The 18,061-nt window shown below is 34.9% G+C and overlaps 1 protein-coding gene across 1 annotated transcript in view; it reads left to right on the top strand.

The window, feature by feature from the left end:
• The window catches only part of ADAM10 (ADAM metallopeptidase domain 10), a 137,289-nt gene that overhangs the window by 95,554 nt on the left and 23,674 nt on the right, over positions 1-18,061 (top strand). The window contains exons 7-10 of the mRNA XM_040226620.1: positions 1,820-1,912; positions 4,713-4,896; positions 11,917-12,080; positions 15,565-15,748. Coding sequence (XP_040082554.1) covers positions 1,820-1,912; positions 4,713-4,896; positions 11,917-12,080; positions 15,565-15,748 — 625 coding nt within the window. The remainder of the gene's footprint in view (positions 1-1,819; positions 1,913-4,712; positions 4,897-11,916; positions 12,081-15,564; positions 15,749-18,061) is intronic.

Below are 18,061 nucleotides of genomic sequence, written 5' to 3'. Positions count from 1 at the left end.
AAAAAGAAAGAATGATTATAAATTTTAGTTGACTTAGTTATCAGAAGATTGTTGATATGCTTTAAGCGAGCTTTCAGTAAAGTTGTGAGGGTGAAAACATTGTAAACAATAAGGAATTGGTTGGCAGGAACAGTTAGAGTTTCAAGAGACGTGAAAAACCAGAAATATGGTGGCTTAAGAATAAGGAAATGGCAACCCACTCCAGTACTCTTGCCTGGAAAATCCCATGGATGGACGAGCCTGGTAGGCTACAGTCCATGGGGTCGCAAAGAGTCAGACACGACTGAGCGACTTCACTTCACAAGAATAACATGGAATATTTAAGTGAAAGGGGGACACACGAGAAGTTGGTCAGAAGAGGAAAATGATCCAGTAGAGAAGCAGTGTAAGATATGAAAAAGAAAAATTGATGTAAGACAATGTTCTTGAAGATCCAGTAAGAATTGGGGTTAAGAATATAAGAAAGTTACTCCATAAGGAAGAGTTACCATTTGAGGAAGATAGAAATGAATAAAGATAGAAAAGTTTGAAGGTTAAAAAAGCAGGAACTCAAGATGAACTCTCAGTAAACTAAGATATCTGATTAGTCATCTGTGGATAAATGTTTGAACCACCAATGTTTGGGGTGGAGAATAACAGAGAATTGGATAAGGGATCACTAAACCAAGCTGAGTGTAGGTAGCACAGATTTATAATGGACTTTACCAGTAGTGTTATGATTTTTTTATCAATGTGTGGCAAACTGGGCTACTTTTTAAATTGTTAATGCTTCTACTTGGCTGTTCTATGTTTATATAATTTCTTTGAAAATAGTTTTGAAACTATATATGCATGCATATTTTCACATAAGTGGTAGCAGGAGTGCTTTTTGTAAATGAAGATGGGAAGGTTCATGTATAGTGATTTAGAAGCCAGAGAGTTAAGTTGGGAATCAGCTAGGTAAAAAGAGGATCTTTCTGTGTTCTGTCACTCTGCTTGTCTCTCTCAATTTTAGCAAAATCTGAATGTGTATTATTTATATTTGTATTACTTCCTTCCCTTTCTCCCCCCTCTAAAATAAATCTCTATAAATTTATAGGGACCTTCTCAGTTTTGTTTACCACTATACCTCCAGCACCTAAAACAGTGTCTTTGTTGTTATTTCATTGCTAAGTCATCTTCGATGCTTTTTCGACCCCATGGGCTATAGCCTGCCTGGCTCCTCCATCCATGGGATTTCCCAGGCAAGAATACTGGAATGGGTTGCCATTTCCTTCTCCAGGGGATCTTCCCAACCTAGGGACCAAATCTGTGTCTCCTGCATTGGCAAGTGGGTTCTTTACCACTGAGTCACTAGGGAAGCCCAGTGCCTACTACATAGTAAGTGGTAGACAAAGCTTACAGAATGTGTACCAGTGCAGCAGTGGAAAGACTGAGTCAGAGAATGACTGAGTGCTCTGATACTAACAGGGAGATATTCACAGAATAAGTTTGAATTGAGTCTAAGGAGTAAAACCTTAGGTATAAGGCAGCAGCATGTGAAAAGGCATGGAAGTATGACATTGCAGGATGAATTGAGGAGACAAAGTTTTATATGACTGAGGCAAGAGTGCATGTTTGGTTTTGGCCAGAGAAAAGTCTGGAGAGTCACTCAATTTCTCTTCGCAGTTCCAGCTCACTAATCTTTTTCATCCTTTCATCTAGTATATGATATTGACGTTTTAAAATTTGAATGTGGTAGAATATGAATAATTCTTGATTTGGAAAATGGAAATTCACAGTCTTTGTCACATTTCAACATTGCCCCTAAAATGTTTTTCTTTTTTTAAAAAATCAATAGATATCCAGTCATGTTAAAGCAATTGATACAATTTACCAGACAACAGACTTCTCTGGAATCCGTAACATCAGTTTCATGGTGAAACGCATAAGAGTAAGTAAGGAATTTCAATAGTTAACATTAAAAAGGAGAAACAATAAGGATCATGTTTATGAAATGAAAATGCTTGCTTTTTATTTCATCTTTTTGCATTAAATAATTTAAATTGTATTTACTAATACAGGTTATCTTTACTCTTGGGTTGTACCTGAACACAGAGGGGATACCTGGACTTATGATATAAGAATGAAATCTATAGAGCTTTAATCTGGACTGTAGAAGAAGTATGGTAGAAAGTATTGTTTCCTATTTGTCTGATTAACATACTAGTTATAAAGTGCTCTGATAGCTAGAGCTTCGGTACTTGACATTTCCCCCAGTCTCTGTAGATTTTCCTTATGGAGTATATTTTAGAATGTGTCCCATTTGATGCTCCCGTGGAGGGAAGGATAGATACAGTGGTTCCCTAAAATTGGAAGTTGGAGAAACACTATTCTATTTCCTCTTGAAATTTAACATGCACACTAATGTATTCCACATTCTGAGAAATGCTTTGGGAGAGAAATCCACACATTTCTAAGCTCATTTAGCCTTTTTTGTATTAACATCATCTGAGACTCCAAAGAACTGCAGTACACATTTTGAGAAATGCTGATTCTTAGTTTTAATGTTATAAATTGTTAATAAGTAAATACTCAATTATTAACAAAATTGGACTGTTTAAAACGTTTTCTAAATATGAATTCTTTCAAAGTATATAGCTTTTAGGAATCTGAGTTTATAAGCTAGATAACCCATCATTTTACAAAAATACTTTCCACAGAACTTCTTTATTTTTAATAAAAATTTTAATGGTTTTTATTTTTTTAAATTATGTATTTATTTATTTTTGGCCTCACTAGGCAGCTTGCAGGATCTTAGTTCCCCAGCCAGGGATTGAATCCTAGCCCTCTCAGTGAAAGCACTGAGTTTTGACCACTGGATCTCCAGGGAATTTCCCATAGACAGTTCTTTATATTTCTTAAAATATGGCTGACTAGATTATAGTTTTAGTATACATGTGTAATATATTTTTTAAAATAGCTGAAAGTGGTCTTTACTTTTAAAAGTGACATGATTAAATACTGCACTGAGTCTTAAGGTGAAATATGGTTTGTAGATAGATAAAGAACCGTAATCAGTTGGTTTCATGTATTTTGAGAGTGACGTAAACATTTAAATGAGCAAATAAAAGTGATAAGTGGTATAAGTATTGCTGTTTAGTAGACAGAGGAATAAAATGCAAAATAGTGAAAAATAGAGAACACCTTAAGAAGTTTTAGTAAGGTACATTTTTTTGAGTAAAATAATTTGCATTATGAAGAAACACATGAATATAAAAGGGTAATGTGGCAGTTGGTTGTTTTTCCGGCCTTTAATCAAGATTAAAACTTTAGTTTAAAATCTCATCACTTGAAGTTTGTGACCCATTAAATAATTTGAAATTTATATTTTGTAAGCACATATTTAAATATTCATCATCCCATTTTAAATATAGGTAACTAAAATTTAGATGCAGTTTTTATTTATAGCCATTATTATAGAAGTATCAGAATTTCATTTCTGTGTTTTGTGGGGAAAAGCAATGTAGCATGTCTCTAAGCATGAGCTACTTACAATACTAAGTATTCTTGTTTCGGGATTTGTGTGTGTGTGTGTTATATGACCATAACTGATTGTTTTTGATTAATTGTTAATGGATAAACTAGATACTCTCATATCTGTCCTTGGGCAGTTACCCTCAAGGGGTTTCTGCCATCCTGTTTGTAAATCCCTTGATTTTACTGAAAGATGTGGATCATAAAAAGATCTGTAGTTTTCGTTTTATTGACTGTAATAGCCTTACCTTATCACTGACATTTTCAGTAGACTGAGATTTGCCTTCTAAGCAACGTTTATTCTCATATATATTCCTTTTTATTCTCTATCAACTAACTGTCTTATATGTAGTTCTCTTTCTTACTTGGAGAAAACCAAATTGTTCTAGGACTTCAAAAGATAGGCAGAGGTCTCTGAAAAGAAGTAATGACTCATAAATAAAAGCTTTTGTTTTGGTGAAGTTTGGTATCAGAGTTGATTATTCTTCACATTGTGTAAGAAAAACCTGCCCCAAGAGTAGATAGTAGATAAAGTGTTGAAGGAAACATTCTGGAGGAACTCAGCTTGAAATAGAGAAACAAATGGGCAAAGAAAAAAAAATTCTTACACAGGGAAAAAAATTGAACTTGAAGTTAGTTGGGCTTGACTCATGATTTTCTAGGCAAGTAGAACCAGGAATATGATTTGTCTGCTGAATTGACAGTCTTGGATTTAATATCTGTTTTATGTTCTGCTAATTAGGTGAAATATAGGGTTTTATATCCTCTACTTATCACCGTATGTAGGAGATCAGCACTAAGGGAGACTGATCAGATGATTAAATTTGAGAAACTATACTTCCTTATTAGAAATTTTGAAAGCAGAACTTGTTTTTTCATCCCAAGTGTTCAGGAAAGGGGTGAAAATTTTCTCAGAAATGTAACATACTCAGTTTTAATTCCCCTACCTTGTCTTTCCATTTTTTTTTTTTTTTTCTTTTTGGTGTCTATGATCAGCTATGGGGTGGAGGAAGTGGGAATAATTGTAGAAGCATTAATTTAGCCCCAACTTCCTTGGGCCCCAAGTATATTGTCCAGCTTGGTCAAATTTTTCTAAATCTTCAGATATCCTCATGGCTACTTAAAAAAAAAAAATTTGACTAAGTAGTGGATACTACTTCTACTAAAGCTCTGCTAACATTAGTTGCTTATTAAAATCATTGTTTTGTGGGTTTTAGATCAACACAACTGCTGATGAGAAGGACCCTACAAATCCATTCCGTTTTCCAAATATTGGTGTGGAGAAGTTTCTGGAGCTGAATTCTGAGCAGAATCATGATGACTACTGTTTGGCCTACGTTTTCACAGATCGAGATTTTGATGATGGTGTCCTTGGTCTGGCGTGGGTTGGAGCACCTTCAGGTAGTTTATCTAAATATGTCTTGACTTACTACTTGGAATGAAAAGCAGTTTCATGATGGATTGAATTTTACAAAGTATAGGAGAAAGTGATGCCCGTACAGTATTTTCATTTGTACAGCTCAAGTTAGGTAAAATTCATAAGCATAATGTAAATGGAAAAATAGATGAAGCAGCTTTTTATTTTGAAATGAATTACATGAGTACTAATAGGCAGATATCCTGACATTTGGTATTGTACATTCAGTGGCTGAAATAAATAATTTTATGGGGAAAAGTGGTACTTATTTCTGAAACTGAAAAGCAGAATGCTAATTGTTCCACAAAAGTTAATGTAATTAATTAATGGGATGGGGGTAGGGGAGAGGTTCTTAGAGTCAACAAGGGAAAATTATGTTCTTGCTTTTGTTCTGCAGTGAGATAAAATGCAGAGAAATCCTGCTCAAGAACAGCAGGTGGGAAGAAAAAGAGACTACCTCTACTATCATCATTTTATTTCTAGCCTTTATTTTAACAAAAGTCAAGTATTGCCTGAAAAGAGATGAGAGCAGGCCCCAGGACCATAGCTCCATTGGCTTGACTGCATGGACCCACGTTCTGCTGGTGTCTGCTTAGCCATGAAAGCCACTATCATTGAGAAAGCTGGAGTAGGATAATCTCCTTTCCACTGCAGTCCAATGGGGATCTGTCATTTACAGCATAATAGGTTCAGTAGCCTAGTTTAGAGAAATACAGATTTATTAAGTGAAAGATAAGTAGAAAGAATCCCTGACTCTTTGAATATAAATTTGCCATATAGGATTTGATCAGTAGTCTGTCATCTGAGCTGTAAACAGCAGTTTCTCCTTCTGACATATCTTTTTAAAAGAATCAACTTCAACTTTATATGGGGTAGGACAGGCTCTTCTATTCTTAATTTATTCTTTGATTTTTTTATGCATATTTTAACATCTTTAGTACTATAGTTTTCCTCTTAAATATTTTGCTCTTTTTTTAAAGCCTGCAGTGAATATCCTTTTTACAGGTTCCAAAGCTTTTGTTTCTCTGCCACATTTTGAAGTGTACTCAATCCCTGCTGTCATTAAAATACATGTTTGTGTCATAGGCTGCATGTATTATATAGTACAGTATTTTTGGATATTTGTCCCTTAAAGTGATCTGTGCTGGTTTTGTGTTACTTGCATTGTCAGCAGATTGTATGTTTCACTCTTTCCTGTGATAATTCACGTTTTATAACTTGTATATGCTGAAATTTCTTTTTCCCTGCTTGGGAAAAAGATTAGTTGGATAATTTTATCACAATGTTTGTAATCCCTTCTCCTTATTCATCAGTAGGTACTGTAGAGACTCAAGGATTCGTTTCGTTTTTCTTCCTATATTGTGGTTAATACAGTGGTTCTTTACCTGTGCTCCGTGGACTAGCAGGATCGACATTACCTGGGAACTTGTTAGGAATGTGAATTTATGGGCCTCACTCAGGTCTGCTGTATCAGAAACTCCGGGTGGTGCGGAGCCCACCAGTCTTTGGCTGAAGAAGCCTTCCAGGTGATTCTGATGCATTCTAAAGTTTGAAAACCAACATGTTAATAGTTTTGCTCACAGAATGTCTCCTGGGCAAATGATTAGATGATCTCAGACTAAAAACTTCCTGCCATTTTGTATTTTCAACTCCAGACTGTTGTTCATTAAGAATGTAGTGGTTCTAAGAGAGCTTGGTCAAGTTTTTCTGAATATTCAGATATCTGTATGTCTACTTAAAAAAAAAAAGACTATATATTTAAAACAGTTTTAAGTTTATACAAAAATTGAGCAAATAGTATAGAGTTTTATCTCCCCTTCCTTTCTGTTTTATAACAGCTTACATTAGTACGATACACTTATTACACTTAATGAACCAGTATTACATGGTGCATTATTGTTAACATTAATTATTACATTATTGTAATAATAGGTACATTATTGTTATCCAAAATCATCCCGTAGTTTGTTCAGATTTCTTATTCGTCAGGTCCTTTTCCCATCCCAGGATCTTGTCCAGGATACAACCATACACTTGTCATTTCTCTTCAGTCTCCTCCTAGCTGTGATGATTTTCAGACTTTTCTTATTTTTTATAACCTTGACAGTTTTGAGGTGTATTGGTCAGGGATATTGCTGGATGCCCCTCTGTCATAGTCTGATGTTTTTCTCATGATTGAACTAGGGTTTGGGGGACAGTTAGTTTTTCTGTCTAGTTTGTGATATCTGGACCACTTAATTTATGAAGTACTGTTTATTTTATTGAAGTGACAGTAGGTAGAGTTCTGGTTTGAGAATGCTAGGCCACATTACTTGTATTTTTGTTATTGTTCTTCATCTGATGCCTTCTTCCTTTAATCTGTGTTAAAATCCCAACTCCAGCTCTCACAAGCCTTTTTCTAGGCGCTTCTGGGGAACAGCTAGGCAGGGACGGAAGAATGGGGCCAGAGTGGGAAAGAGAAGGGGTCTTTGTTCCTTTGACACAACTTTTTCTAAAATAGGATACCTGCCCTGACAGCTTTCTTCATTTCCCTTTGCCCTTAGACTACCTGAATTGAGTTTATTTGGTTTGCATTTTGTTTTTATAAGCAACTTTATATATTGCTCCTACTAATTAATTCAGTTCCCTTGTGATGTATAGGTGTTATTTCCTCCATTATACAGACGAGGAAAGTTGGATTACAACCCAGTACCACAAAGAACCTAGAATCTGGACCTTTTGGCTCCACGTTTTGTGCATCTGGTAGTTATTTCACTCGGTATTATTATAATGTAACATCCTGCTTTTATCTCTCTAAGACATTTCCAAGAAGAAGTTGAAATGTTTCCTGAATCTAAGTAGAGATGGAATCTGTTTCCTTCTTTCTTAAGAGAGAGGAGTCATGCATGCATGCCAAGTCGCTTCAGTCGTGTCTGACTAGAATTTAGGCATCGTTTTGGGTAATTGTCATGAGATAAAGAGAAGAGCTCTGGATTGGGAGCTAGTGTACTGGGTCCTTGTCTGTTCTGTCTCTGTAAATTCAGGTAAATCATGTTGTCTCAGCTTATTTTTCATTGTAATTTCTTTCGTCTTTGCCCTTCCTTTGTGACTTAATATTTCTGTATGCAAATCTTAGTAATGCTAGTTTTAGCCTAATTTTTTGCAATAGTATTTTATAGCTGATCTGTTCAGCTGGTGGTCTGTTGCTTTTCTTAACCTTTTTCATTTTTATTTGACCTAATTAATTTCTATTGTATTATTTAGCTTAATTTCAATTAATTCTGCAGCTGTTTCACTATTCAAATATAGAGTAGTGAAAAGAATTTTGTTGTGATACTGTTGTGTTAATTTTCACAGGATAGTTACTCAAATTACTAGCTGTAGTCCTCTTCATTGACTCAGTTAAGGTGGAAAAAAACAATGAGGGTTGAAACATTCCAATAATGTTTCTTGTGTTTTAGTCTTTTTTTATGTTACTTTTTATTTGTTTTCTTAAAATTTCTTACTGTGGTTGGGTTCTGCCTTCAGTTTCCTTTTAGTGAGAAAAACAGTTCCTCCTGCCCTAACTCCATAGTAAATAGAACAGCTCATAAACTGGGCTAACTTGGAGGCTTACATGTGAAATCCTACAGGACCTAGAAGGGAGTGCTAGAAAGGGAGGAGTCTGGTCTCCAAAACAAAGTTAGTCTTGAATAAGAAACTGGAAATATTAAACTTCTCTGTTTATAAGCAAAGTTTTGTGATAAGCAGGTAGCAGCCTTTTATTTAGAGACTGATATGTCAGTTCCTTCACAAAGTGAATTCTTTATATTAGATAGCCCTTTTTTGTACTTAATTTGCTACACCCTTCTAACATGATTTTTGAGGGGGTCTTTGTTTTATTAAGGCATATTCTGCTCATCTGTTACCTACCTTACTGTTACCAGTTAACCCAGTGAACATAGTCTCAGTTTGCCAGGTCACTGAAGAAGGCCAACTGTGAAGTTCATCTGCAGAGCCAGTCCTGAACCATTGAGTATTCCTCTCACCATTTATGAAGAACATTTTGGGGGACATTTCATTTGGTAGAGATCTTCTTTTCTGTTTTTCTTGTTTAGAACCTGTCTGGCAGTATACTAATTTCTGCTTCAGAATTACTGCTCAGATTAATGTTGAATGGTCAGCATGCTACTATTGTTGTAGATGTTTAGGGCTGCTCACACCAAAACTGTATTTATGGATTCTTTCAGGGTATTAAATTTACCCTTGTAGGTTTTATAATTTTTTTCTTTTGGGGAATTGTTTTAACAAGTTTAGGACCGATATTCTGTGACTAGCCCTCAGACTATCTTGTAGATAGAAAAATGTTTCTGTTTCTTTGTTGGTCTTTGAGTTATTCATCCATCATTATTCATAATTTGTATTTTTCATTGATGACTGTATGTAGTAAACTTTTAAATTTACAGTGTAAAGCAATTACTGAACTTGAGTTATGACTTAGCTGTAGGTATTTATAACGTTAATTGAGTTTCTGGCATATCAAAAATTGTTGCAGTATTTAAAAAGTTAAATCACAACTAATAAAGTTAGACATAGTATTGTATTTTTTTCTGTATAACTGAATTATTCTAACATATGCTGTTAGTCTGTAAAAATAGCAAACTTTCCAGATAAGCAATAGTTATTGAAACCAAAAGCAGTTAAACATATTAAACTAGATATGAATTTAAAAGACTGTATTTCAGAAGACTACACTCAAATTTATGCATTATCTTTCCTTAAATTAGATAGACCTTAAAAATATAGGAAGTGCATTATTGGAGTTTTTAGTATGTACTGTTACTTTTTTTTTGACTGATAAAGATTTGCAGTGTGGAACCTTCTATGCTTAATTCAAGTCTGACAGTACAGCACTGGACCAATTTGCATATGATACATCTTCGATAAGGCAGGATATTAATTTGCTACTTATTTAAAATTGTAATATAGAGACTGTAATTATTACATACAGAATACTTATTTATATCTTTTTAAGTGTCTAGAATAGTGATACAGTCCTTGGGACTCCAAAAGTAGATTAAGAGAATATATTAAATATTTGTAAGTCATTTGCTGTTATCTTTCTATTCAGTTTTCTCTGTAGAAAACATAGTAAATATTAAATATAAAGGTTCTCAATCCTTTGCCCTTTAAAATCTGCATATATGACTTAGTCTTTCAGTTTAGTTTTCTGTGAAAGCACATTTTCAGTTTCTCGAATTGTGTCATAATAGTCATTAAATTTATGATATCTTTTCCTGTACTTTCTAATATTCAAAGGAACAAGGCAGCAGTTGTAGCCTCTTGCTATTCTTGCATCTTTTTTTTTTTTTTTTTTTGAACTTTTTATTTTGTATTTGGGTATAACCGATTAACAATGTTGTGATAGTTTCAGGTGGACAGTGAAGGGACTCAGCTGTACATATACATATATCCATTCTCTCCCAAACCCCCTTCCCATCCAGGCTGCCACATTCAGGCTTCTTATTGGTTATCCATTTTAAATATAGCATATCTTGCACATCTTTTTTGAATTGCTTTCCTATTATATACTTTATCAGAGGTTATAAATGTTAGGCTCTTAAAAATGTAATTTGGTTGTAGCTTTGTGTGTAGAAAGTTAATTTGAAATAATTAGATCATTTATCAGAATATCCTAATCCATTTGATTGTATTTTAATGAAAAAAATGCAAATAATCTCTTAAAATGTGAATATAAACCAAAGTACTTCTCCCTGAAAGTCTTTAGTAGTTATTTAAAATACTGTGATTGTCTTGGTGCAGTGTATATAAAAACAAGGATTCTCTAATTTGCTGATGTTCTTTTTTTTAATTTCTAAAATTAACTGCATTTAGATGTGAAAACACTTTCATGTTGGTATTAAGCTCTGAAGTTTAGGAACTGTAGATAAACAGATGAACTACAAAATGGTTTTGTATGTATCATACAAGTGAAAAATGAAGACTAAAATTTGAAAATATCTTCAAGACATGTTGGAAAATCATAATTGAGTTTTTTGAACCTATTTTGGAAAAAAATTCAAACTTGCCAAAAAGTTGCAAGAATAGTGTAGTGAACTCCTGATAAATTAATCAGTTAACATGTTACCACATTTGCTTTTTCTCCCTTCCCGCTTTCTGTCCTTCGTTCCTTTTTTCTTTTACCCACTTGACATTTTTTGAGTGTTACTGAGATATAATTGACAAATAAAATTGTAAGATATTTAAAGTGTACAATGTGATCTGATATTTGTATGCATTGTGAATGCATGATTCCCCCCACCAAGTTTAATACATCCGTCACCTCACATATTTACATTTGTATGTGTGTGTGTTAGAATGTTTAACTGCTCTTCTCTTAGCAAATTTAATTTATATAATACCACATTTTCAACTGTAGTCATCATGTGTCACACATTAGATCCTCAGACTTTATTCATCTTACAACTTGAAGTTTGTACCTCTGTCAGCCTATTTCCTCCACACCCTAGCCTCCACTACTTTTTTCTTTTTAAAGAGTATATAGTGCGTTGTCTTTTAGGACATGAATCACATACTCCTGTCCATCACTATTATTATTTGTAGAAGTGACTTTCTTAGCATCTCCTTGAGCATAGTTTGTCAGCTTTCATTTAACTTAAATATAAGTTTTCTTCTTGAAAAATGAAAAAGACCCAGTGTAAATGCTGAAATATTTAAGTTTAACAGAATCTTAAATATTTTTTTAGCTAAATTAAGAGGAGTAAAAATTTGGAGACATTTTGGTTATGAAGAGGAACATTTTATAAAGGGTTTGTATTCAATCCTGAGAATTTATTTGTGCCATTAAAACTCATTTGAATGACTTTCTAATCGTGGACCAAAGAAACTTTTTAGAACTTGATATATGTATATACCAAATTTGGACTCAAAATACATATAAAATGTTTCAAGTTAATATGGCATATATTAGAGAATTATTTGGAGGGGGAAGATGCTAATTTTAGCCATTTTTTGTTTTGACTTAGGAAGCTCTGGAGGAATATGTGAAAAAAGCAAGCTCTATTCAGATGGTAAGAAGAAGTCTTTAAACACTGGAATTATTACTGTTCAGAACTATGGGTCTCATGTGCCCCCCAAAGTCTCTCACATTACGTTTGCTCATGAAGTTGGACATAACTTTGGATCTCCGGTAAGTATTGCCTAATTGTTAGGGATTTTTTAAGGTGCTGGCCTTTCATGTTGTGTAATTTTTGTTGATACTGTTTACAGTGAAAACAAGTCCACGAGAATGCTTCGTTTTTATATGTCAAAACACCGTAATGTACTTGACCATAGTCCTGAAAAGGAGGAAAATAGAATGCTTGTAATTAAAATAAGAAAATAAGCACAACAGTGCCAGAATTATACGAAGGCAGGAATTTTGCCTCTTTCATTCACTCCTGACCTTGAAACAGTGCCTGGTATAAGATTCATTCAAATATTTATTGAGTGAGAATCACTTTTTATTGTTTAAAGTTTCTATTGTTTGAATGTTAGCAAATTGTGGATTTTTTGCTTGGTTTGTATTAAAGCATTATTGGGGTTTACTAGATTTGTCTTTTTCTACTTAGACTGTTATTTTAAAATCTTTCAGTATTAAAACTTGATAACATGCGTAAAAGTAGAGAAAAATAGTACTACAATCTTATGCTCATCATACAGGACAGAGGTCAACAGACATTTTCTATAAAGGGTCTACTAATAAACTAGGTTTGTGGGGCAACATTTGGTCTCTGTTGCATATTTTTCTTTATTTTGTTATTGTTTACGATCTTTTAAACTTGGAAAAACCATTCTTAACTTAGGCCATATGAAAACAGGCTGTGGGCTGCTATTTGCTGACCTCTGATTCCAGTTTAGCGATCATCAAGATTTTGCCACATCTTTCTGTATTTCCTTTTCTTTGTGAGGTGTTAGAAACAAAGTCATTCACCCTTTCCTATTTCAGTGTGCATTTCTTAAAAAATGAGACATTTTCTTCCATAACCACCACGTGGTTATGATACCTGACAAAATGAATAATTCTTTGGTATTATTTAATACCCTGGGGCTTCCCTGGTGGTTCAGAAGGTAGAGAATCTGCCTGCAATGGGAGAGACCTGGGTTTGATCCCTGGGTCAGTAAGATTCCCTGGAGAAGGGAATGTCTACTCACTTCAGTATTCTTGCTTGGAGAATTCCATGGGCAGAGGAGCCTGGCGGGCTACAAAGAGTCAGACACGACTGAGAGACTAACACTTTTACTTTCACTTTTTCAATATATGGTCTGTTGTATTGATTTTAAAGTGAACTGAAGATTAATATACATGGAAGTACAAAATACTGAAAGGTATTCTGTTTGTGATTTTGGTGGGGCTTATTAAAATTACAAGTTTGGGAAATTTTCATTTGAAAACTATAAATTTACTTGTACTTTATCACTTGTAAAAATGGGGATTTTTGAGTTTAGAAAATAATTGAATTCTAATAGCTTAAAATTCTCAAGCTCTTACTTAATGTTTCCACAGTTCGTAAAATGTAAGTGTCCTCTCACTAAGTTTCAAGTCTTTCTTTTCTAATTCCAATCAGGAATGGATGGATAAAGTATTTAAAATGCGTCTAATCTCTCTACCTCTTGGCTGCTTTTGTGATTTGCTCTTTAAAAAGAGTAATTGAAATTTTAAAGACGAGCAGAGAACTCTTTCTCATGGTTAACTTGTATTTAACCATCAGTTAAATGTCCTCTACTTTCCCAGTCAACTTCATCTAACCCTTACCAGGGGAATTTTAGTGTCTTTCCAACTACTCTTCAGTTTGTTAGTCTAGGACCTCTCAACCCCTCAAAGTCTAATGTGCATACACAGTACTGAGGCTCTCACAGTATAGCTTCCGTTTTCGTGGGCCTTTGGTGGGTCTTAGTGTCTGTGTTTCTGAGACTCCCATGTGCTGCTGCTGCTGCCGATCTGTGGATCACACTTGGAGTAGGATATACAGTATATTCTCTTTGCACTTCCTATCTAATTTGTCTTCTAATTGGTTGCCAGAGAGGTGTTTTTTAATACATCAATGTAATATTACTTATTACATATTGTTGAATGTATAAATTGGTTCACATTTTTTTTGCTTACCTTGTTATCTTTTCCTGTCATACCAGACTACTTCTAGTGATTCTGTCATCCTCAAATACACCTCATTCCTTTGTGTATATTGTTCATGATACTATATATAGAGTACACATGATACTATACTGTAGATAGCAGGTGCTTAGTAAATGTTTTCAGTAATTTAATATTGAGATCAACCAGACCATGAACTCCTGAGCCTGTCTTCTTTGACATTTTTGTCTAAAATCTGTCTTTATGTCTTCTGTCATATATCTGTACTATGTCAATGTTACTTTCTGTCTGAGTGGTTCACTGTATTGCATATATTTATTTATGTGAAAATCACTTAGTCCTGTCTCTTTGTGACCCCATGGACTGTAGCCCTCCAGGCTCCTTTGTCCATGGAATTCTCTGGGTCAGAATACTGTAATGGGTAGCCTTTGCCTTCTCTAGGAGATCTTTCCAACCTAGGGATTGAACTCCGGTCTTGCACATTGCAGGCAGATTCTTTACGATCTGAACCACAAGGGAATCTATCCTAAATGTTTACACACCTGTTGTTAACCAGTTTATAAACATTGTTGTTGGAAATTGCAATCAAGAGGCGAGTTCCTGTCTCCCAGTATGAAAGTCTTTATGTATTTACTCTCAGCAGATTAATCTTTGTCTAGGTATGTGCGTGCTAAGTCACTTCAGTTGTGTCTGACTCTTTGCGACCCTATGGACTGTAGCCCACCAGACTTCTCTGTCCATGGGATTTTCCAGGGAAGAATACTGAAGTGAGTTGCCATTTCCTCCTCCAGGGGATCTTCCCAACCCAGGGATCAAACCCATGTCTCTTATGTCCCTTGCATTGGCCACACAGGTTCTTTACCACTAGCCCACCTGGGAAGCCCTTGTCTAGGTATAGTTCTAGTCATTCTGATCATGTCACTTCTGCTTACAACCCTACATCCAATACCAGTTGATAGTGCTAATACAGTTTCCTTAACTTAGTATTTATAGGGTTTTCCATAATTGGGGCTAAGTATATTTCCCGTGTTATTTCCTCTTCCCTGTCAAATTAAGTCATTTAAAAATGTGTACTTCTGCCAAGAAACCAATACCTTCCCATCTCTGCCTGTCGAAATCTTGGTCCATGTTGCTATATAATGTAAATTAATATGGCCCTTTTGTTAGGCAGTTTGGTAGTATGTATCAACATCTTTAAAGTGTTTGACCTTTTAATGCAGTAACTCTACCTTTGGGAACCCAACTAAAAGAAGTAATTGCAGAATGTGTCAAAGATTCATGTGAATTAAAAATAAAAAATAAAAAAAAGGTATCCATTGCAATTAGACCTTCACTGATTTTTTTTCTTCTTTATGAGACAGTGGCCCCTAAAAGGGCAAATTATCTTTCCTTTTCACAGGCTAAAATAATGGTAAGGTCTAGTCTAAAGGAGAGTCCTCAAGCTTCCATTGTTCTTCTGATGAGAAAATTACATCTAATCAGATGACCTGAAAACCCTATTTTACTTCCTGTTTATGTAACTTTATATTCTTTTTGACAGCATGATTCTGGAACAGAGTGCACTCCAGGAGAATCTAAGAATTTAGGACAAAAAGAAAATGGCAATTACATCATGTATGCAAGAGCAACATCTGGGGACAAACTTAACAACAATAAATTCTCACTCTGTAGTATTAGAAATATAAGTCAAGTTCTTGAGAAGAAGAGAAACAACTGTTTTGTTGGTATGTATATTTTCCCAGCATTTTAATATGAATATTTTCAAACATTCAGAAAACTGGAAAGAATTAAATAGCAAACACCTGTATATCCACCACTACCACCTTTATATTTTACAGTTGTTAGCACTTTAATACATTTGCTTTATCACACAGGGGGCTTCCCTGGTGGCTCAGATGGTAAAGAATCTGTCTGCAATGCAGGAGGCCAGGTTTGATCCCTGGGTCGGGAAGACCCCTAGAGAAGGGAATGGCTACCCACTCCAGTATTCTTGCCTGGAGAATTCCATGTTCAGAGGAGGAGCCAGGCAGGCTGTAGTCCATGGGGTCACAAAGAGTTGGACACAACCGAACGACTTAACACTTATCACATGTGTATCAATCTATTCATCTCTCAATCCATGTTTTATTGTTATTTTAATTTAAAGTGGATTTGGGATATCAGGATACTTCACTCTAAGCCCTTTAGCCTATATTTTTTACATAAGTGAAATACACAAATCAACTCTACCATTTGATGAGCTTTGACAAATACGTCTTCCTGTGTAACCTAAGCACCTGTCAAAATGTACAACATTTCTATCACCTGAGAAAGTTCTCTCATTTCCTTTCCCCATCAGTCTCTGCACCTGTCCCATAATAAATGGATTTATTTCTCCATAGATAAATTTTGCTTGTTTTCATATAAGTGGAATCATACAGTTTGCATTCTTTTGTGGAAGGCTGCTTTCACTCATCATACTATTTTGAAGTTCATTATTAGTGTTTTGTACCTTTTTTTTTTTTGGCTGGATAAAAGTACATTATATGAATTTATCACAGTTTACTTATCCTCTCCTGTTGGATGAACACCTGGGCTTTTCAGGTTTGGGCTATTATGAATAAAGTTGCTATGAACTTTTTTCTTACTGTAGTAAAATATATATAACATAGAGTTTATATTTAAACTAGTTTTAAGTGTACCATTCATTGGCATTAAGTACATTTACCATTTGTACAACCATCGCCGCTTTTCCATTTTCAAACTTTTAAAATCACCCCAAATAGAAATTCTGTAACCGTTAAGCAATTAACTCCTATTTCTCTCTCTCCCCAGTTTTTAGTAACCTCTATTCTATTTTGTGTCTCTGTGACTTTGCCTATTCTAGGAACCTCATATTTGTGGGATTATGCTTTTTTATCTGATTTATTTCACTTAGCATAGTATTTCCAAGATTCACACTAGCTACAACATGTATCACAATGCCATTCATTTTTATGGCAGAGTAATACTCTGTTTTAGGGATATATTACATTTTGTCTATCCATTGATCTGTTTTGCCTCTCTTGAGGCATTTAATACGTTCTAAATACCCCACCTTGTATTATGTTTTTGGGGATCCTTCTGTTTCATAAGATTTTAAGTTGAGGGTAAACACTGAGGCCTGCTCACATTGCCCATAAACAGCACTCTCACAGATATGGCACCAAAGGAAAAAGAACTGAAGTTTTATGGCTTTTTGGTTTTTTAGCTGCATTTTTTGTTTTGACATAAAATTGATATAACACTATGCCCTTTTGTTTTTAATTGAAATTTATATAGAGATAATTTAGATTCCCATGCAGTTGTAAGAAATAATGGAGATTCCATATTCCTTCTCTCAGTTTCCCTCAATGGGAACATCTTGGAAAACTGTGTAGTACAGTGTTGCATACAACAAGGATATTGACATTGATAAGCAGTCCACAGATCTTATTTGGATTTCCCTAGTTTTTCATATTTTCATCTCTGTGTGTGTTTAGTTCTATACAGTTTTACCACGTGTAGGTTTATGTGTCCATTACCATAGCCATGATTAAGAACGGTTTCATTGCGACTTCCCTGGTGGCTCAGACAGTAAAGAATCTGCCTGCAATGTAGGAGACCTGGGTTCAATCCCTGGGTCAGGAAGATCCCCTGGAGAAGGGAATGGCTACCCACCCCAGTATTCTTGCCTGGAGAATTTCATGTTCAGAGGAGCCTGGTGGGCTACAGTCCAAGGGATCACGAAGAGTCAGACATGACTGAGTGACTAACACTTTCACTTTGGCTGTCCAGTGATTGGGACCACATGCTCCTAATGCAGGGGGCAGGGCTTTGATCCCTGGTCAGGGAACTAGGATCCCCTATGCCACATGGTGTGGCATTAAAAAAAAAAAGAACAATTCCATTACCACTGTTTTATAACCTTAAAAAGCAACCTCCTCCTTCCTGCCTTTTTCACCTGCCCCACAAAATCATTCTCCATTTCTAAAATTTTGTCACTTCAAAAATGTTCAATAAATGGAATCATACAAAAT

The sequence above is a fragment of the Oryx dammah genome, unplaced genomic scaffold (genome assembly GCF_014754425.2).
Source record: "Oryx dammah isolate SB20612 unplaced genomic scaffold, SCBI_Odam_1.1 HiC_scaffold_26, whole genome shotgun sequence".
NCBI lineage: Eukaryota > Metazoa > Chordata > Mammalia > Artiodactyla > Bovidae > Oryx > Oryx dammah.
The sequence above is the reverse complement of the archived record's forward strand: the minus strand, read 5'-3'. Positions and strand labels throughout refer to the sequence as shown.